Source organism: Ambystoma mexicanum, chromosome 6q (genome assembly GCF_040938575.1).
Source record: "Ambystoma mexicanum isolate Mex_15411 chromosome 6q, UKY_AmexF1_1, whole genome shotgun sequence".
NCBI classification, from domain to species: domain Eukaryota; kingdom Metazoa; phylum Chordata; class Amphibia; order Caudata; family Ambystomatidae; genus Ambystoma; species Ambystoma mexicanum.
This window is the reverse complement of record NC_090937.1, coordinates 1,354,756,271-1,354,780,221: the sequence shown is the minus strand read 5'-3', so window position 1 is coordinate 1,354,780,221 and position 23,951 is coordinate 1,354,756,271. Positions and strand designations below refer to the sequence as shown.

The following is a 23,951-nucleotide window of genomic DNA, read 5'->3' as shown; positions in this document are numbered from 1 at the left end:
GACAGCTCTCTGTGCTCTGCCTGTATGGCATGCCTGTCCAAAGCATGTTGAGTAAATGCCATTTGAATGTTCCTGCAGTCCTGGTCCTTTTTGACAGGTTGTTACTCATGTCCTGGTGTTTTTCCTGGTGGGATTTTTGCTTGTTGGGCAGTTGCCAGGTCACCAAGTATTGATACTAGATGGGCCGTCACTCTATGACATGTTAGCCCAAAGCGATTAGAGTCCATTTTTGTGGGGAGCTTGTTCGTTGGGTGGGTTCCAGGTTGTTTGTTTGTGACACTTTGAGGTAAGATCAATTTCTCCCCTCCCGAATCTCCCCACCCTGTGGAGTCTCCCAACACTGAGCCAATACCCCATGACTCTTTCATCTCATCACCTTCCTTGACTCCTTCCAAATACGCTCCCAATGTTGTGCATATTACCCTCAGATCCTTATTCCTCAACTGCATTTCCAGGATTGTAAATTGGATGATGCATAGCAGACTATGACTAAACAATGGTAAGATTGACAATCATGTTTAACCAATTCCCAAATGGGGACCTGCTGTCCTCAGACATCTTCCAGTTCACATGAACAAGGTTAGAAAAAGTTCAGAGCCATATCTGATTACTCCCTTTCCTTAGAAGTAAATAGCCAACTTCCAATAACATTTACTGTAAATCTTTCCTCTTCTTTAGCCCCCTGACAGATCTTTCTTGCTCTTCCACTTGGACTATTGACATATCATGCTGACAGGAACACCAAAGGTAATTTTCAAATTCCATCCAATTGTACAGAATCACACAGCTGGAACCAGCCTCGGGGTCCTGCAGTGGCTTCCAGTTAAACGGCAGATCACATTCGAAAGCATATGTTGTGCACATCAAGATTCAAGAAATCTCGGATAAAAGGCTTTCCATCAATGTACCCAATCTATGGAACTCCTTATTGGACCACATCAGACTGGACCAAAAACACAGCCGTTTCCTCAAAATCATGAACACCTACTTGCATAGACAATCATTCCCACTTCAAAAGTCTTAAGTGGATGGGTTACCGTGGCCCTAGTCTCCTAAGTGACTTTCAGCAATCAACATGCCACCATCTGTAAACAAATGCTCTTAGCCCAATGATTAGTAATCTCTGTGTGTACATGTTATGCAATTGATGGCTCGAAAGACTATTTGTGCGAAAGTCATGTACGGCTGACATTATCTGTATTGTCTGTCCCATTACTTCATCCCCCCTTTGCGCTTTGGAGTCGATTGCTCATAATATAGTGCCTTACAGAACCCCAATAAATTGTAAAAAGTACAAACATAAATCACCTTTATGAAGTACTCAACTGCCACTGACCTCAATTCACTTAAGAGAAGAACTGAGACTCTGGAGCACAGCCGATGTATTATATAATCAAGCAGTACATTGCATAATAAAGGAGATGGCATCAGAGGGGACGACCAGGCAGGCTTAAGATTAGCAATATGCATGTTTACTAAATGCCTTGTTGGATGAGCTGATGGGTTTAGCTATACAAAACATGGTTTTATGTCAGAATTATGAAAATAGTCTGATGAACACTTTTTGCTGTTGTTGCTGTTTTTATTATGAATTGATTGAAATCCACAATAATAAGTTATATTTAGGGAATGGTCAGCAGAGAAAGGGAAAGGGACAGGAGAAGGGCATTTGTGCCTGATCGGGGAGAACTCCATTCATTAAAAAAATGAAAACAAATGGGGCTCATTTGTAAAAGGCTAGCATAGGTTAATAATGCATGGAATGTACGTTACAGCACATTTTTGCTTATTTGCTTGGCAGAAAGAAGGCGCGGAACGTAAGTAATGATTACGCTTCTCCATTCCTCTCCTCCATGTAAATACTTCAGCATTCCTGCCAGCATGTATTGTAATGCTGATGTAATTGCTGTGGATTGCCATGGAATCCACATGGTCTTTACACCAGCATAAAACAGGTGGATTCGATAGGAATCCATTGCAAACACTGCCTGCCAATGCATAAATGGCAGGTTGTCTTTACTCATTTTGCACAGCAGAGTGCAAAAGGGAGACCTAAAAGTTTGTACTCCACCTTTTCAAGCCCCTCCTTTGCACTCCACTGTCAAAATTGTTGGCTGGTTCAAGATTCTTTTTCTGAGCTCCATGGAAAACATTCAAAAGGGTGTTCCATTTCGGAGCAACACTTTCCTAACCTACCTGTCACGATTTGCTCCTTAATCTCCCGTTCCCACCACTAGGGGCATGATTTGGGGTTTATTCCCTACTGGACTTTCCTTCCAAACCTTATGCTACTGTGCTGTGAGGAAGTGGGAGCCCTAAATCCTTATTTTCCAAGCTACTTCCCTTTCGGATCCATTCGAGGTTTTTGGCAACCAGCATGCTGCTTTAATCAAATGACTATGCTTCCCAGAATGCCTGGCCCACTGCTTCATCTCCACCCTTGCAGGACAAGGTTGGATGGAGGATAGGCAACACCTGTGGCTGCAGGTGCAGCAAGCCTCAGTTTGCTTCAGTCCAGCGCTGGTCATTGATGCAGTGGTCCTGTTTGTTCCTGTTTGTTCCTGGTTCCTGGTTCCTTGTTTTTAGCTTTGTGCCTAGTTCCTAGTTTCTAGTTCTTGTTCCTTATCCCTGGATTTCGATTTTAATGTGCTTAATTGATTTCGGCTTCCTAGATTCCATTTCTGTATTCCTCTATTTGCAGGCAGCAATTGTCAGTGATTTCCTTTTTGGTGCAGCCCAGTTTGCCTGTGTTCTGTATTCTTTGACTTTGCCCTTTGCTGCTGTAAACCCTGATGCTTTAGTCTTCCCTCTTTATTGATTTAGCTTCCTGCCTTTTTCCTTGGATGGGTGGGGGAGGTTTGCCTTCGTAGTTACGTTTTCTCTGATCCTATTCCTTTCTCTTGGAAAACATTCCAGGTTTTCCCTTGCACTTCTGCATTTATTTGCCATTAATTATTAGGTGTGGTGTGTTGTTGTAGCTAGCTCCTGTGTGAATGCCTAGGTTTTCCTCACTATTCTGTAATCACTAGTCCTATTTGCCCCTTGTCTCGAGTCTTATGTATTTAGTTATACTCCGACTGCTGTTATAGCCTTTTTGGGTCCTTGTTTGATCAACAGGGTTCGTGGGCTTGCTGACCTTCAAGTGGTATTTCTTGTCCTCGTGAGTACTGTTTTTAAGTTACCTTATTCTATACCGTCAAGAGTGTTAGCTCACAGATCCTGTTGTTGCTTGCCCTGTACGTGGACTTAGCGCTGTCAGTACCTGTAACAGCAATTGTGGGTAAGGAGCTGGCCGACTTTCCTTGTAACCATAATGAGCTTCTAAGTTCTTACCCCACATCCCTTTTTATATATTTGTATTGTTGTCACACTCTATTTGCACTCCTGGGTTTTAGTATACATGTGTCTTGGTTCCTGTGTGCATGTTGTTTGACTCAAAGATATTCACTGTGTGATTGTGTGCACATTTACCTTGCCACATTCACTGCCTTTGTACTCACCTGACACTCCCCCAGGTCTGTAAGAAAAGTGGGACTGAAAAAAGTTGCAAAAAAAGAAAGGTGTCATTGCATGACGGATGCACACTTACCTTTAAAAGCAACATATTCTGTCTAAGGGAAAATGTTACAGTTTGACCTAAAAATCTCAGCTTTTTCATGTGCCTGATTTACGGCTTGACAACGGACCTAGCAATCATCAGGACTACACAGCAGCCACTTTGATGGGATTCTCCTCCCAAAAGCCCTGGTAGAACACATCAAAAAAAGGAGTTCAAACAACATTTGCCCAAGCCTCACACTGCTCCACACGCATATGAACTGCCCTCCAAACACTGCCCCTTTGCAGATACAAATTGCCCTCCACACAACCACACACTGCCCTCTGCATACCCATCTGACACATGTGTTGCCTCTACACATTGCCCACCACACACAATTCCCCTAAAACCCTATTCCCACCCACACTGCCTCCTACAACACTGGCTGTGCCACGCTGCCCCCACATACTTTTCTCACACACTGTAAACTACCATAAGCAGATACTGCCCCTCACACAAACACACTCACTGCTCTCACACATATTCCCCATCACCCACACATTCACACCACTACCCCTCACATATACTGCTGCAACACACACAAAAACTACCCCTAACACGGCCACTTGCACACTTCCATAACACACACACAAACACGCACAGCCTACATAGTGCCACTACACACATGCACCTTACCACACACAAGATCTGCCTGCCCACAAACACACTGTCTGCTACCCACACACACTACCACTCCCACACATGTTGCTACTCCACACACATACAATCACACTCACCCCTGACACACAATCGACCATATACATAGAAACAAACACACATTGCTCACACATAAACACATACACACGTTTCCCACACACACCCACTGTCTACTGTGATGGGTCAGAAGAAGAGCATGGACTTTTTGATAACATTTCTAAGTAAGATTTATTAAATCAAAGTCAGAAAGGCCTAGCTATCCCTACAGCTATGGGTTGTTCCCTGCCTAAAGAATACCTAAGGTGCTAGTTAGTTGTCTTTTCCTCAATGTTCAAAAAGAAATATGTCCACCACCCAAAACTATTACTATCTGACATTATCACGTATCATAACAAAATAAAGGCAGGATAGTGACTCCCTTCTCCTGCTTCCTGCTTCTAGCAACTGTTTTCTTGATACATGATCTCTTCTTTGGCAACTCTCTTTATCAGTTCAGTTAGATAATTTCTTACACTGGACAATTTGTATTCCTCTTTAGGCAAGTCTTTGTTTTGTTCAACTTGTTTAGGTCTATAGGCTATGTGGGCCTTTAACTCCTGATACTCTCTCTTTCTTATTTCATGCTCATTTACTTTGGACGTTTCACATGTTTTCCTTTCTTTCCAGGATAGACATATATTCCATGATTCATCACTTCCTTTGAAGAATTCATTCATTACGGTGGACCTCTCACTTTCATGCAGCTCCCTCTCTAGGAACATTATTCTTTATTTCCTTGTATTAACTGAATTCACTTTCAGTAAACATATTGTATTTCCACATTCATCCCCTCCAGGGAACAGTCTTGTTCTTTGCCCAAACTGTCACAGTTCATGTGTTGTAATACTTCACTTGTATGCAGCGCTCCTTAAATGAGCTTTGTGGGCTTCATGCAAATTTAATCACAGTTCCAAAATAATAACTCTTCTTTCTTATACACAGTGAGATGAGTTATTTGTTTGGCATTATAACCTTCGTTATTGTTCCTGTGCCTCCCCTGTTTCCTTCATTATTCTTAGGAAACGGTCCTGGGACTCTTACGGGTGTGGCGTTGGTTCGATTTCTTCACTGTACTTACGAGCTAGCTCTCTCAGCATGCCTCACCTGCGTTCCTTGCACTTCTTTGGGTTCCACAATATCTCACTAGGGAACCGCAAGGCTGCTTCCCTCGGATTGTCTTGATGTTGTTGCACGGGACAGCTGCACACCCTTAATCTCGCAGGGTCACTCCACCACCAAGTTTTCTTCTCTCAGGCTCCATGATATGCTGACCATTTAGCATTCATTATCTAGCTTTCCAGCAAGCTTTGAATTCATGGTTTCACGTGCCACAGTGGCTCAGCCTCTTCCCAGGCTCACCTCAGCAGTGAACCTCCCCTCCGTGTAGCCGTGCTGCTCTATCTCTCTCTTTGTCCTCATTCTCATTCGCTACATAATGAGTGTTCTCCTTTCAATCCACTCATCACAGATGATTGTTTATTTTCCTTAAGGAGAACTTTCCTCTTTCTCATGAAGTATAGCATCCCTCAGCCTCTTCTTCAGTGCAGCCTGTATACTTCACAGGATTTGGTAGTCCCATATATTCAATTATATTTACTGTTGAAGGCGTTCCTCACAGTAATGGGAGTCCTTTTCTTCAAAGGGGAGTCTCTCCCGATGAGGTCCCACTTGCCTTGAGCACTAGGTACGGTGTTGCAGAGCAGGCTTACGTCCCCAGCCTCACAGGGGGGTCCCCCCTTGGGGAGAAGGGACACAATCCCTCGATTTGTCACACCACATACACACACTACCCAAACACCCACTGCACAGTAACACAAAATGCTCATAAAACACACATTTCCCACCACAAACTGCCCCAAACATGACCCACACACTTCCTCCTAAATTGCCCTACTGCACATCCACCCTGCCCCATGCACACTGCCCCAAAGTGCAATCCCGCCATTGCACACTGTCCCCCACACAAATACACACACACAATGTCCTCGTACCTCCACACTCTCTCCCCTCACACACAAACACTACTCCCACATACACTCCACATACGCCCCTCCAAATACACCCCATACTCATAAACCCCATACACATTCACTGCCCCAACACACAAACCTACACAGAGCCCACCTCACTGCCTCACAACACACAATTCCCCCACACATATTTCACCCAATGAAGAGTTCCCCTCACACACATTGGCACACTCTCTCCTCACACATATTGAACTCACACACATCCCCCACACACAGTGTGTTCCCACCGACAAACTGCCGCACACATGTTCCACACACAAACTCACTGTCCACACATTAACACTGCCACCACACACTACACACATGCATAATGTCCCAAGACACACTGCCCACTTATGCAAACTGCTTCCTGCAAACACACACACACACTATCTGCTCATCGCACACACACACACTGCTTCCACACCTCCAACACACATGCACACACAGGCCCTATACCAGTCACACTGCTCTCCTTCAGACAAACCATCCACCAAAGACACTGGCCACCATACAGAATTACTGCTCCCCACATGCTGGCCCTACACATACTGCACCCATGTACACACAAATACCTACCCACACTGTCTGCCCACAAGCTGCCCCAACTCAATGACCCACCCCCACACATTGTCTGTAAACAAACACACACACACAGATCCCACACACACTGCCCACCTATAAAATACACTAAAACTACCAACACACAATATCCATGTACAAACTGGTAATAAACACATAATAATCCAGTGCCTCCCACTGACATTGCACATGCCTACTCAGTGCATGCCCATTTACGCACATAACAGTGTTGTGTGCTCCTGGGCATTTCAGGTGAAATCATGTCAATGGTTTATGTTCCAGCACATTTACAGTCAATCACTGGTGATGATGCAAGTGTTTGCACATAGGTGGCCAATAGCTTCCTAAGGGTCACATAGATGAGCATATGATGGTAAAACTTGACAAAGCTTTATACTGTGCCTATTAAAAGCCCAAACTATTGGCTTTGACAGTGCTTGTTGATATTTTCTATGAGCAGTTCCTTATTGGAATGGTTGTCAGGTGTATTTGTTAACTTTGTGTGGTTAGTTGTCTGTAAAATTCCAGTGTGTATAAGGTGTGTGCATCTATGTTTGTCTTTCACAGCGAATATGAATGTATTTATATTGTAAGGGAAATCGAAAAAACAGGGAAGATTTGAATTGAATCTTTGACTGATTGTAATTTGAATTCCTAATTTGGGTCTTCTTATGTTAACCAGAATCCGCCCAGGAGGGTAGGAGCCCACCCCCTCCCCAGCACCCAGGCTGCTTCAGGAGAAGCAGGCCCACCTGTGACGACCGCATCGAGATCACCGCTGCTTAAGAATCCTGCACGTATCACACTGCATGCATACCATTAGCCTCCCTACTCGCCAGGCCTCTATCCAAGTTGCCTCTATTAAGCTGCCGTGCCAGGAATCCTGACGGCAACGTAGCAAAACCGCATGCCCAGTCTGTAAGATGGCAGCCGCCTATTGTTTGCATCTGGTTGCTAGGCAACCGTGGGTGTGAGCCCGTGTGCTCGCGCCTGATTGGAGCTTATCCGGCATATCTCGCGAAGGAAGCGACCAGAAGGCTTTAGGCGGCTACTTCCTCCCAAGGGCCGCCTCTTAAGGCCAGAGCCTGTCCTTTTGCCTGTCCAGCCACCTGTCGCCACAACACTACGCCTGCAAGACCATCATATCTATGAATCCTTCTGGTAAGTGACATCTGTGCCCTAAGTTTGCACCGTTCCCTCTACTTGTCCTCCTTACTGCGCCCATGCTGCCTATGAGGCACATATGTCCACCAGAGGTTACTCTATCTAGCAACTACCAAAATCGACTCTGAAAGCTTATCACTGTCAGCACATAACATGCTCCATGCGTCACAACTGACGCCTTGCTATATTACGTACTTGACTGTCCGGTAGCTGCAGCACCCTCCCAAATGTTCAGTCCCTGAATGCGCCCCTGCCTAATATGCGCATTACTCACTTTGCTGTCGTTACCACATCTATGCTCCTCCTTATTCTAGGCCACTGAACCCTCTATGAATGGTTTTCTTTTTCTGGGTGCACTAAGCCATTGTGCACATTACGGTTCTTGCTCATTATGTACACCGCTGAACAGCCTACTACGCCCTATCTATGGTCCTACCCAGCAGACTCTTTTCTTGGATCACTGGAATTAACCTTCGGTGACCGCGATTGTTCTGTGCCACCACACTCATCACTTAGCCCACTGTACCTATTCTGAACTGCACTGCTGCGGCTCACCGTGCCTATTTTTCTGATCTAGCCTTCCTATTGCACACTGCCTATTTTGAACGATGCTGTTGCATTTTACTGTGCCCATTCTAAACTGCGCTGTTGCAGCCCACTGTACCTAGCTTTGAACTAGCCTACCTATTGCACACTGCCTATTTTGAACTACGCTGTTGCATTTTACTGTTCCTATTTTTGTACTAGCCTATTTGCAGCCCTCTGTGCCTATTTTTGTAGTAGCCTATTTGCAGCCCACTGTGCCTATCTTTGAACTAGCCTATTTGCAGCCTCCTGTGCCTATTTGTGTACTAGCCTATTTGCAGCCCACTGTGCCTATCTTTAAACTAGCCTATTTGCAGCCCACTGTGTCATATCCGAACTGCGCTATTGTGCTAATCTTTGAACTAGCCTATCTGCAGCCCACTGTGCCTATTCTGAATTGTGCTGCTGCAGCCCACTGTGCCTATTTCTTGAACTAGCCTATTTGCAGCCTCCTGTACCTAGCCTGTACTGACCTGCCTATTATGAACCAACCTGCTCTCCCCAACTCAAACTAGCCTATTGTCCCGAGTCAACTTCGCCTGACTGCACTCTTGGACTCAAACTGTCTTTTCATGGCAAACCTTTACTTAACCACTCTTACCTTGACAGCAACTCTCTCCCTGTTCCACCCCAACAACACTACCCTCCCTAAACCAGGAATGCAATCACCCCGACCTCAACATCCCACACATACCACGACCATGGGGTATGTCGAGACTAAACAAATCAACCAGCCAAACTGCACCCTTAGCCCTCTAGAATGGATCGGCCGATTTGCTGCTCCACCCACACCCTGGAACCCGTGCCCAGTGAAGGACAGAAACCCGAGTCTCGGCTCTTAGTTCTTAATCCCCAAGTCACCCACCAAATAACACCCACCTCATCCCAAGCAAACCAAGATCAAGCCAGTGCCGTGCAAATCTTGGACAACACCCAAATAGCCCCCATTGGCATCATTGAACATCCCCTGATCAAAGGTGCTCTCATCAATGCCCGCTCAGTGGTCGCCCATGTGCTAGACATTACAGACCTCATCTCCGTTAACAACCTGCACTTCTTGGCTATCACTGAAACCTGGCTGCACTGGGCAGCAGGCCCAGCTCTATCCCTTACCATCCCAGAAAGCTACTCAATACTAAGGAACGACAGGGACTCAGGTAAAGGAAGAGGAGTAGCCTTTATCGCCAAAACATCCCTTGGCCTTAGAATAACCCCACCTTCCAGCTTCTGGTCTGCAGAACTTCTCTCAACCAAGATTCAACTCTCTACTACACAAACTGTCCTTTTGCACCTCATATACAGACCTCCAGTCCCTATCTCCTCATTCGAGGAAGAGCTATCCGACCTCCTGACCACAATACCAAAACAGGATCTCAAATCATCCTTCAAGGAGACCTTAACCTTGGCCTCGGCGATCCAAATGACGCCAATGCACTCTCCCTGGAAAATACCATATCCCAACTAGGGTTCAAGCTAAGGATCGCAGCCCTAACACATAGAACCCTGGACTGGTTAGCAAATCACAACTGTTCCACAGCATCCTTAAAAAATAGCCAATCGCATGGTCAGACCATCATGCCATCTCCTTCTCCATTCAAGGGAAGTCACAACCAAACACCCTTCCAGCCACCATCTTGCAAACCCTCAACAGGAATAACTGCAACATCACCTTGCAGAACCTCCGCCCTCTTATTCACAACATCCTTACCCCTGCAAACTACGCCAACCTAGATGAAGATAAATTTGTGGACCTATATAATAAAACTCTCGAATCAGCAGTAGATATCATTGCTCCCATCAAACTCACCAAAGCTAAACCGGCAGCCCACCTGAACAAATGGTTCAACCCGGAGCTAAAAATCTTCCGGAACACCAAACGAGCTGCAGAAGCCACCTGGAGAAAAACACCAAACCAAGCCAACAAAACAGAACTCACGATAGCAGCTACCACCTACAAAACCTCCATCCTCAGGGCCAAAAAAGAGACTTATGACAACAGAATTGAGAAAGCCAAATCTGAAATAAAAGAGATCTTCACCATCCTCAGGGAACTCGAGTCCTCTTCCACACCCTCAGAAACCATTGTGAAAGATGCAAACTGGTGTGAGAGGATCCAAAAAGCCTTGGCAGACAAAATTGCCATGCTACAATCCAAAATCGAACAGAAAAAGCTCAGCCTAGCCAAAAAAGCAAACCCTCCACCACCACCCTCCTCCAAAGCCCCAACATGCCCCCTTCTCCTTTTCCCCTTTTCCCCAGTATCTACTGAAGAAGCCGAAAGCATCATCAAAGGTCTCCAACCCTCCAGATGCCAATGGGACTCCTTGCCCAGCTCCTATCATCCAGGAAGGTGCCAGCAATCTGGCCCCTTTCATAACAGCCCTAATCATCGCATCCTTCAAATCAAGCTCAGTCCCTAGCAGCCTCAAGGAGGCCTGCGTCATGCCCCTCCTAAAAAAAAAAACATTGGCCCTAATAACCCAACCAACTACAGGGCAATCACCACCGTTCCCTACATCCTAAAGACCTTAGACAGAGTGGCCTACCTGCAAATCCAGAAGCACCTGGAAGAGAAAAACCTCCTGGGCCTTAGACAATCAGGCTTCAGACCAAGGCACGGAACAGAGACAGCCCTCATGGACCTAAAAATCCAGATGGACGAGGCAAAGGATAAGGGCAATTTAGCCATTCTCTTACTGCTAGATCTCTCAGCAGCCTTTGACCTTGTCGACCATCAGATCCCCACGGAACATCTGACAGCATCAGCAGCTTTCTCTAACCAGGTGACTGCCTGGATCCAGTCCTTCCTATCCAACCGAACCACACAGGTCTTCTCTCCGGGGGCTTCAGCCCACCCCATCCCCATACTCTGTGGCATTTCACAAGGTTTGTGCATTTCGCCAACCTTATACAATATCTTCACCAAGCTATTGTTCGACCGCCCTGATAACCTGGGTGTCACATACACAAATTATGCTGATGACACCCAGGTTCTCATCACCTTATCAGAGTGCAATGAAGAGGATTCCACAAGGATCAACAACCTTTACCTGGAGATCCAAGCCTGGATGACAGAACACGGCTTATGCCTCAACGACGAGAAAACTGAGCTCCTTTTTGTCGGCTCCCAACCACGGCTGAACAAACTGACCCTTGTTACGCTTCTATCAACATAGACGGTAATCTAATCACTGCGGCCAAAGAAATTAAAACTCTTGGGGTCTATCTAGACTCAACACTCTCGCTCAAAAGACAGGTGAACGCCACAGCCTCAGCCACAGCTTATACAAATAAGCTCATCAATGCCTGCAAACCCTTCCTCTCACCATCCAGCTGCATTACTCTAGCCAGAGCGCTAGTGCTCTCAAAAATTGACTACTGCAATTCTCTCTTTCTCTGCACCTCAGAACGCATTCTGAACGAACTGCAGATGCTACAGAATAATGTCCTCAGAGCCGCCCTGAGTATCCCGTGACAAGCACACATCTCCAGCATTAGACAAGATGCACACTGTCTCTCTGTACGAGACAGAATCACTCTCAGAGCCCTCGTCATTGTCCACAAATGCCTCTCCAATGACGCCCCCAAATACTTGGCAGACAAGTTCTTTAAGCACACTTCAACCAGACCCACCAGAATGCCATACTCACACTGCGTATCCATCCCCCAATTCTCCCTAAAAAAGCAGGCGCATCCAGCTTCCTCGTCCTAGCCGCAAAACTATGAAATGCTATACTGCTGAACCTTAGAGCAGAACCCTCCTTTCGGACTTTTAGAGCCAAAACAAAATCATGGCTCGCAACAAGAATTCCACTGCCATCTGACACACTACTTAATGTACTTGTCTCCTTTGTCAACCATCATGTAACCCGGTCAACTGCACTTACTGTTATTTTATTGTATGTCTATACTATGCTGTAACCTCCTCTAAGTCTCCGGCGCACAGTTACCCTAGGGTTCGGCATGCGGTATAAAGAAAGAAACTAAACTAAACTATGCTTTACTAAATTATGGATGGATGGGCAATCGACATCTTTAAGAATACATGTATACAACAACTATTCAATCTAAATAATAAAGAGTATAAAAAGGGCCTAACAGATATATGATATGCATTTCCAATGCTGTTGAAATGAACATTAATCAGGGGAACCGGACTTGGAAAGTTATCTATATGCAGCGCAATTAGCCCCTTCCCTAGAAGGCACTTAATCCCAAGACGTGAAGCAATGGGCAAGAATAGAACAAATTAAACTAGGGGCTCATAACAGGAATGGTGTTTGCTTTCTCATAAGGCTAGACAACGTGTAGGAGGGAATCGTCCAACCATGAGTGTGATGATGACATTTTGGGATTGGGCAGTGAGGAACTATAATATAAACACTCGTGGCAGTTTAACCAATGGTAAGAAAGGGGGCTACATCAATAGGTCTGACTTTTCATGGGAGGGAGTCTACTATCATTGAAAGTAAACACCATTCCTTCTCCTTCCTTCTCCTTCCTTCTCACTGACGCAGCCACATTTGAATACATTCAACTGTGGCATTGGATTAGTGGAACTAAGGTTACACAGGGGCCAATTGGGGAAACCACATAATTTGAAGATCATTTTATTGGGGATCTCCTGCTGAGAAGGGTTGCATCACTATATAGAGTCCTTAATTTTAGTGGTTTAAAACCTACTCATAAATATATGGTGGAATGGGAGGAATATGTGGGATGTCCTATCAAATAAATGTCATGTTTTAACATTTGGACCGAGCTACGAAAGTGTCAAATTGAGTTCAGTCAAAAGAAAATAGTTACAAATTAATGAGCTGTTGGTATCCTACCCCATGGAGGCTTCATAAGATCAGTCCCTCCACGTGTTGGACATGTGGGCAGGCCCAGGGCACATTATTCCATATATGGGGGTCTTGTAACCTAATCCAACCATACTGGAAGGAAGTCTAAGGCACATTAAAATGAACACAGGTACAGATGTGTCATTAAACACACTCACACTACTCCTGGGCAATGAATACCCTCTGGCTCACTACAAGTTGAGGGCAAAAGGTTCAGATCACAACCTTACTGGTAGCAGCCAGGGTCACTATAGCCCAACATTGGAAAATATTAACAAACAAGATATGGTGGTCTAGAATATGTTGTGGGTCAGCCATTGAAAACAACTGGGGCCTCTCATAGGGGTAGGATACTGAAATATTTTGAGGTATGGAGCCGGTTTATTAAATTTGTACACCAAAGTATTTGTCAAATATACATCACAAGTTCCAGGATTTGAGATCCTGTACACTGCTATAGTTTTTGCCAAATCGAGACTAGAAGGCATGTTAGGAATTGTAATGATGATGTAATTTTAAACTCGAGCCTATAAAATATCTTCAGATAAACGTACTGTGCTTTGGGTATTGTATTTTAAAATTTCAAAATTCGATATGTTGGAAAGATTCTTTATTGTAAGGATATGCAAATAATTCTGAGTCATCAATGACAGCAAAATGGTGGAACTGTCATCAATGGTTGGAATATTATGTATCATATGTGTTCAATACAAATTCTGACTACAGAAATTCAACATTAATCGGTATAAGCCCTGTCGTTGCTTATATGTAATAGGGATTCACTCATATTAATGAAGTAGATAATTTTCAGATGGTTACTATACTATGTCCGACTTTGTAATGACAACTCTCAAAAAGGTTATATGTTCCACCCTTGGTTATGGGTGATACAGCAAAGATTCTACATTCTATAATGCTATGCAAGCCACAGTTCCACAGCAACACTGTTTTATTTAATACAAACCCCTATGCAGTTTTTCTCTACCACAGTGCCCTCGCTATTGGAACATTGCAAAAGTTGGGTAACTTCTCTCACCCAACTTTCCCTCACTCCTATTTGCCCTTAAAGCCCCCAAAAAGTAAAACAATAATTGGAATACAGCCACCATTCTGCAACATCCTTGTGATTGTATTCCATACCACCAAAAACTCAACCTATCCTGACGCATTCTGCCACCCACCCCATCTTTATTATGCCTGCCCTTTTAGCAACCAACTCAATCTAAGCCTGCTATCCTGACACCCTGCCCATCTCCTTAATGGAGGGTGAATTCCCACAACAGTACAAATCCAGTTCCTTGTGTCACTCCATCCGTTGCCTCTCACTTTATTTCAACAGTCGAGGAGACATTATTGGGGAACAGTCTGCCTAAAGTCCTCAGCCATTTGGGTAAATGTAACACTTTGAAGCAGAGAGTCGGACCCTCCTCTCAAACACTTCAGAGGAAAATGCTGTGACCTTCCTGCTGCTTGTACACCAGTACCAATGACTCTGCCTGCTGAAATGGCAACCCCTTGCAATTGTCCCTGGTAGCCTTGCTGGCTGGAAAGGACAAAGAAGGACCTTTTCTCCAAGCGACTGGACAGGACCTCACATCATTGCAGGAACAAAAGATACTGTCTTCCCCTCGGTTGCAATTTCAAACCTCTGAGCAATTTGAGATTTGCCAATCTGAATATCGTTTGCCACTACTAATATTTGTCTGACTATATTCTCCTGCAGCATTTGTCTGACAATATTATCCTGCAAGACTACCAGTTCAGAGATCACTGTTTCATTGCAATCTGGAGCTCATTCGGAGTATGATTGTAAAAGTAAAACAAGTGGAAATTTGAATATCCCTTATTTTTAAAATACCACCAAATTATGAGTTGGGAATGCATGATTTATGTACTGCATTTGGGTACATACAAAGTAATGCTTGGAGTAAACAATCTATATTTACCCCAACATGTACCCCTAGCATTACTTTCCATGCTATAAATAGCACATGCTCCCCCAATTCATAATTGGGTGGCATTTAAAACAGAAATGTTTACCATTATCAACACATGCATAATCTGGCATATGCAGGATATCGGTCATGATGTGGTACAATGTGTGGTAGATAGCAAAATGTCAATGTGAACTTGGTATTTTTATTCTTTTTATTTACTTGTTTATAATCTAAAAATGATTTTTACAAGTTTTTCATTTAAAGAGAAGAAAAGTCCATTTTTCCATTTATACAGACTCCAGATAAGTTTGACCTCAGAGTTTTGCTGGTTCATGTCAATGTGACCTTGGTATTAATTTGAGAATTATTGTGTTTGCTGCTGGTTTTGACAAAAAGTGAGACACACAGAAAGCCCAAGGGTACTTTTCTGAAAACTGAGAAATATTTTTAGAGACTTAAATACTGTACTTTACAGAATGACTTTCCAACTTACTCTGTATCCCATTTCACATCAATATGCAGTGTATTTGTTATTACTTACCAAATTCATCCAGAAGGATGTTGTCAGGTTTGATGTCTCTGAAAGACAAAAATAAAAAATCTTATTTCTGAAAGATACACCTGTTTAAGGCTATCAAATGGCCTTCAGGTTTCCTGTAGTGAATAGTTTTAGATCCAGGGCTTGCTCCAGGATATGCTAGACACATTATTCTGAAGCACATTACCAATATACATCTTTAATGAGTATGTGGCAATAGCGGCTGGCATGCACAATGATTTCAATTCAGATTGAATATAAAGATGTTATAGCTGATAATATAAGACCGTCTGTAAGAAACATCATGTATGAACAGCAATGCATGCAGTTCATATTTAAATGTTTTTGCTGTAAGAAGTGTAGTATTTTTCAATGTCTACATTTTCTTTCCACAACGTGTTTGCTTATGGAATGTGCATATTTTCCACTATGAAAACTAATAGCACCTCAGAACACACTGAGATGGCAACCCGATCACTCCATTTTCCAATATCAAATTACCTCTATTAGTTGTGGATGAAAGTTACCAAAGCTAACTTTGTCAAAGCATTAGTATGTATATGGGAATACACATTCGTATGAGGATACAAAATAATCCTATTTGTATTTTTCTACCTATAAAAAATGTATCTAATCAGGTTTGTGTCTGATCCTTAGATGATACTGCAAGGCACATCCTGATGAATGCACCAATCTCTCCAGTGTCTATTTACCCTCTCAGCCCAAACCTTGCCAAATCATTACTATGTATATGGGGGTTCTTGATCTATCAGACAGATTACTAGACAACATAGACATAAAAACCCTAAACAAGGGCCTATCATTTGCAGCATGTGTAAGTGCAGACTATATTCACTTACAAGTAGATACTTTTACATATCTGAGAAAACTTAAATTGAAGAATTTCTTCAATAATTTAGAATGTTCTAGAGAGGAAGAGATACAAGAATCAATCATTATTCCCTTAACCATTAAAAACATCATGGATACACATACACTGCTGTCATTAGAAGAGGACTTGGATATTCCAGATACTGAACTAATTGACCATTTCATTATCCACACCAACATACTAAAAGAAAGCGATCTGAAACCAAAGTTTAAATGTATCCCTATCATATCACAAGGGAACTGTATGGTTGCCTTCCATAAAGCGGTGACAAATGATATAGTTAGAAAAATGAAACAACATTTCCACATTTCCCAAAGGAGTTAAATAATTCTGAACAAGTGATCAATAAAATCACCTTGTATAAAAATGTAATAATCAGGGTAGAAGATAAAAGGGGGAACATTATTATTTTGAACAAAAAATACTACATCAAAATGGTGAATGGTGAATGAACACCTAAATATACTAGGGTGCTACAAAGAGGCCAGCAGGCACTTTGTAATTAAAACATTACAGGATATGAATGAACTCATAACAAAATGGCATCATTAGCAATTACTTACTGATGATGAGAATTAATTCCTGATCACAGACAAACCTAAAATACCCACAATACATTTCCTTCCAAAACATTTGTAAGGGATACTGACCAGAGATCACACCGATAGTCAGTGGTATTGTGCGGGCAACAGAGAACATTTCCAAATGTATTGACAACATTCTTAGACCAGAAGTATACAAACATCATTCACATACCAGAGACACTATGCGTATACTTGACAATGTAAAGAGGGTCAAGTGGAAAGAACACTACCTAATGGCAACCAAGGATAATAAGGTGCTGTACATGGCAATGGACCATGTATTAGCACTCAAAATCATGGGCCATATTAATAAAAATGTATCAGCTTCATATTTTCTGTATGTGGATAAGTTAAAAGAATTGTTGCCCTTTGTTTTGAAAAATAATGCATTTTTGTTCAATGATACACTATATCATTGAACTAGGGGTATAGCAATGGGCACATTCTTTGCACCAACTGTGCCTAACCTATTTGTAGGGGAGTTTGATGAAAAACATGCAATTGCACACCCAGATTTGTCTAAAAAAGTTATACATTAAAAGGTATTTAGATGATATTTTGATCAAATGGAATCATAGTGAACAGGACTTATATCACTACTGTGAATATTTGAATCAAAATGAATTCAGATTACAGTTCACACTTGAAACACGTCAAACAGAGGTAATCTTTCTTTGTATATACATTTACATTGAGAATGGATCGATACATACTAGGACATTTCAAAAGAAAACTGAAGTAAATGCAACTTTACATGCCAATAGCTGTCATCGTAGAAATCCAATTCACAATATCATTGTAGGAAAATTTACCAGGGCTAGAAGAAATTGTAGCAAATACATCACATATGTGTAAAGAATAAGAGCTATTTGAAGGTTTCTTGAATGAGGATACCCAAAACGTTGCATCACTATAGCCAACGACAAAGTAAATGCCAAGCATGAACTGGTGATACCAATGAAGCACAAGCAAACAAATAACAATAAGGACAACGTTTGAATGTTTACGCAATGTTCCAACAATAATCAGATGATTCAAAATATTTTTCAAAAAAACTGGCACCTACTACAATTGGATCCAGACTTAAAGATTACATCTCAGAAAGACCTACCATAACATACATACACCAAAGCCCCAAGATTGGGAATGAAATTGAGTCCAGTTTTCATTGACAATACAAAAAGAGTTATGTCAACAAGCATTTTAACTGGGAGCCCAATCAAAGGGTTTTATAAGTGCATGAACTGCATCATGTGCAAACATGCACTAAATAACATCCATACCTATACTGCTGTTAATAGGAAAGTTATCAACATTCATGAATTCATCGATTGCAGTACCACCTGTGTTATATATATTATTTTATGCTTATGTAACAAGATATATGCGGGTAACACCATTTATGAGCTGAGAATCAGGGAACATCTCAGCACCTTAACTACAATGGTTCGATAAACTACATCAGCGAAACACAGACATAAGGAACATCTAAAAGACAAGAAGGATAATCTGAAATTTGTTGGGCTCATACATATAAGACCAGATCCAAGGATGGGGGATCGGGAAAAGATCCTGTATCAGCAGGAGACAAGAGTCATTTGTAATGTAAGGACCATTACAGAAGGGCTAAACACAGATAATGAAATGCACCACTTTCTGTAATATAATATGCTGTGGGAAACATCTATGTGAAATGAGAGTGCTATGGATATTATGGAGATATTGTTAATACTCTTCCATGGAACATACTGTATACATTTCAGTACAATGAATCAGGAGAAGGAAATGTATTGGTCAAAGTAGTTAAACATGTTATGATAATAGCGATGGAAAACCTGACATTGAAACAACAGACAGAAAATGAGACAATATCAAACCGAAACAAGGATCATAGGATAAGCAATCACAATGAACACGAGATCAAGACTTTCAATAAGGTTGTTAAGGACTACAATATAAAATAAGATTAAAATGCCTAAGACTGTAATAGGACATGAAAAGGACTTTACATTCAATCTTAGACAGATTTGAATATCAATTCTCTAATAAATGCACAGATGATAGCTAAGTATAAGAGTCAATATGCTATAACCATCAAGGAAAAACAACTGCCAATGTAGACAACATAGATTGCCAATAATATCATGTGAAATATGCAAATCAAGGAGAAATAAAATGAGATGGAAGGACCATTGCTGAACTCGATCCTCATTAAACATAAATAAGAAGCATGCCCAATTATAGACAGCCCTCATTAATAAATGTAGAGATGACAAGGTAAGTAGGAGTGAACTGGTTATTGTGTACACACAAAATCAACTGGAAATCCTAGCAGGCATAGCTTGCTAATATTAACTTGGTGCTTGTGATAATCAAGATGAAAAAAACACTCAGTAATATATGAGGGACTGTTATGGATATCACAGCAGGAAATATACACATGTGGATTAACTAATTACTGAAAACGCCAACTCAGAAATCTTAGCAGACACACTTGTGATAATCAAGGAGAACAACCATTAAACCATATGAGGGACTGATATGACTGGATATGACACCAGGATATATGAGACTGATGAATTGTGATAACCCGGATAAATCATGACATAATATAAATGTTGATAAACTAGTAATTGAAAATTGCAAATAGCAAAAGACTTCATTCACATTAATGAAATGCGGCTAGTTCACCTCAATAAACATCAATGTATGGACATTTGTGATGATGACCTCATCATGTGCCGCACGTGACATCATCACACAAACTGTACTTATATCACTTCAAGATGCCGGGGCTCCTGCACACATGCAGAATGCCGCCATCCTGAAAGACACCAACCCCTGAAAGATATGCATTTTTAATATAAGTTTAAGAAGAAATCCATTAGGACAGTGTAAATAGTATTATAATTGATAAGTCCTCAAATGAACTTGGATTATACCTTAACTCTACTTGTCTTGCAGGTAAAGAAACCAGAAAAATAGAAATAAATAAACCAAACACGCACTACAGAGTGCATGAGAAAACATTGAGGACTCAAGTCAGCCCAGTTGTAGAGTAAAACCAAATTTTATATTGAAAGGAATGAAAGTAGAATTCTAATGTACCATATAAAAACCGAAAAAAACAAAGGCAGCCAGTGAATTTACCATTGCATATGTATCAAGGGACCCTGAACACATCAATTTAAAGAACATATGTATGGACTCAAATTTCTGCAATTTTAAATGGCTAACCAATTGCATAATTTAACAACATAAATCAATGCCTAATGGCTTTCAGACAAACGGATACAACTGTCTGTATAGATGGGATACAATAGGAAATGAACTCAAACGCCTAATTAAAACCATACAATAATGATGGGTCAGATGACCCGAAAACTATTCAGAAAAGCCAATGCACAAGCACTGAAATTCAATATACAAATCTCACTAGACAGTGTGCTTTTTCTTCTCTCTTTTCTCATTTCTTTCCATAGAGTAACTAATCAGTAAATAAATATATTTTGTTAAGACATTCTGATTTAATGTGTGGATATCATGTTATTGTGAAGAAACAGTAACAATTGTCATGACAATAGGACAACTATGACATTGTATTTGAAGGAAGCATACAACACTATGTATGACTAATGTGTTTGTGAGACAAATGATTAAAGATATGCTGAATTTATAAGAGTCACAATTAATCTGTTATCTGTGTGTAATTCACTGTGCCTCGAGAAAGCCCAAGTACAGGAGAAACATGCAGCAAATTGGAGAAAGTTGGCACCTCTTAAAACACATGACAAACCAAGCAATTTGGGAATAAACGGTTGGGATGACATTTTCCAAACAAAAAAAGGTTGTCAAGGGACCCAGCCAACTGTACAATTCGTTAAATATTGAAAATGTTTTAAGAAAGCATAAAAACAAAGTTTTCAGCCTACTCCTATTAATTCTACCATAGTGAAAAAGTTTTTGAACAGTCGTAGTGTGAAAATTGCTTGGCAGATTTGGACCAAATAAGAAACAATTTAGATACAAAGCATTGTCTTAATCTGCTTTACTGGGTTGGGGTAAATACATCCAGTCGTTTATAAATTATTTCACTGATGCATGGGGGTGCCCCCATTCCTTAACAACTCTATATTGGCCGTAGTGCTTTGTAACTAAGAGCCTGGGAGGATTTTCAGACATGAAAGCCACCATTTCATTTGACATGGTGCAAGTGATTACCGCAATACTACCGGGAGAAGCAGCAAATGAAAGAACTCAAAACGCTATTTGGAGGAGGAAAAAGGAATTCTTCAAACTTTAGAATGAACTCCCCCACAACCTTAGAGTCAAATAACGTTCTCTACATCAGAAACAGACTCAAAGCTCTCTGTTTATATAGGCACACCTAGGGGAACACTGACTGTTTTGAACAACAGCACTTAGATGTCCTGGCCATGGACACTTTAATACCAATATCGATAGCAATCACATCAGACTAGAGGTCGGGAGTGAGAAAGAAGACACCATGTGAATTTGGAGATTTGGGTGTGGGTTGGGGAGCCAGTTACAGTAGTACATTTTTGGTTTTTCAGGGGAAGACCACAGAAACACTGCAAGACGTGCTCAGAGAAACATGTGCGTCACATGAAGCAGTGAGTGATAGAGGGTAATGGGAGAGTTAGGGAGGGAAAAAGCAATTCAGTGGAGTTAGGCGATCTGGAAAAAGGAAGGAGGACACATGTTTAGTGGCTTTGAGGAAGTAGAAGATTTTTTAATTTTGAGCAATTTTTCCCATTATCTCAGGAACTGGCTATCCGGCACTCTACCGCAGGAATGTCTGTTATTGGAAATGATTACTGTCAAATTGTTGCTGCAATAAGGAATTAGGAAAAAAAAGGTTTAATGTCTGCAGTGCCCACATCTACTGGGCAGGGGGCAATGGGTTCAGCAATCACATTTCAATCAAGTCCATCTTCTCTGTGTGCCCCCTGTTGCGCAGTGTATGACCAAAATTATGACATTGCAGATAACCAGACTAGTGATATTACTAATTACATCATTAATGATATCACTGATGGTGTCACTAATGATGCCATGTATCACACCACTTATGAGATCAACAATTAGATCATATATGTCATTATTGATTTTAAAAGTTACAATATTTTTGTTCACCGCTTTTGATATTTGTCTTATTTCATTACACTTAATAATAGCAACATGACATGGAACAAGACACTGATATAGAAGTATCATGTGATTACGTGTAGAACATTAATTTGTAGTACTTATCAATTTATCAAATTTAGGACAAAAATATGCAATGTTATACAAATGGTTTTAATTTCATGTATTAGTAAGCAATTATTCCATGAAGAAAAGTTAGTGGATGCCACAAAACCCCTGAAATTGGACAGGTTCCAGCTTAACTGTGCGGCTCCCATTGTGTAGCCCCTAAGCACACAGATGACATCACTGATGATATCATATATGACATAACTTATGACATCATGAGAGACATCACTGTTACAACAGATGATGCAAGCAAGAAATAGGAATGCAACTTTTACAAAGGGTGTTTCTGCAAATAAGGGTGGATTTGGGTGCAAACGTTGGTTGGAGTTTGCATTAACAAATACTGGCCATTTACAACAATGGCATTCTTGTACATTAGAGAAACTCTGTATTGATTGAGCATTGATAGGTTCGTCACCTACCCTGTCCCATCTACAACTTTGCCCTCGCCCCATGATGGAACTGCACCAAACACAGCAAAAATATTCAAGGTCAGATCTATATTGTTGTCACAAACATTTCTGTCGATTTGACAAATGGCACCAAAGTTACAAGCTCTTTGCCATCTCTATAATGTATGCAAGTTTTATATTCACTGAAGAAAACTTGTAGTTTGAAAACAGTTAAGATGAACAATATATTGCAACAAAACCTTTTAAATTCACTGAAAAAACCTTAGTTAAAGAGACGTTAAGGTGAAAATGTTACGTACCAAAACACTTTAAATTTGGCAAACAATTAAGCCAAAGTCACCTTAACTTCTCGCCACCTGTTGCGGAGTGTATGACCAGAATGATGACACCACTAATTAAACCACTAATGACAACACTGGTGACATCAATAATAACATCATAAATGACATCACTGATTACATCATTGATGGCATCAGACATAAAATCAGATAACTCAGCTAATAAAAGCTTTGATTATATAAATACAATTTTGAAATTGTAGGACTATTTTGTTTAACATAAATCATATATACATATTTTAAAGGTACATTATTTTTGCTTTAATTATAAACGACATATTATTCAGCTGTAATTTCTTTAAATGTTTATGGTCTACATTTCGACAAAACTAAATGTACTAAAATAGGATACTATTTAAAGATTCTTCTCCTTTTACAGGTTATCTGTATTAGTTTAATATTAAGGTTGCTTGAATGCTTATGTATGAGGATGGTAGATGGACTCCTGAGAGTCAACAGAAAGTTACCTAGCATTGCTTTGTGTCTTTCAGTGT

The 23,951-nt window shown here is 41.3% G+C and overlaps 1 protein-coding gene across 1 annotated transcript in view; it reads right to left on the bottom strand.

Annotated features, from left to right (window-relative positions):
• STK32B (serine/threonine kinase 32B) overlaps positions 1–23,951 on the bottom strand; it is a 2,582,157-nt gene that overhangs the window by 1,208,080 nt on the left and 1,350,126 nt on the right. The window contains exon 5 of the mRNA XM_069631970.1: positions 15,957–15,994. Coding sequence (XP_069488071.1) covers positions 15,957–15,994 — 38 coding nt within the window. The remainder of the gene's footprint in view (positions 1–15,956; positions 15,995–23,951) is intronic.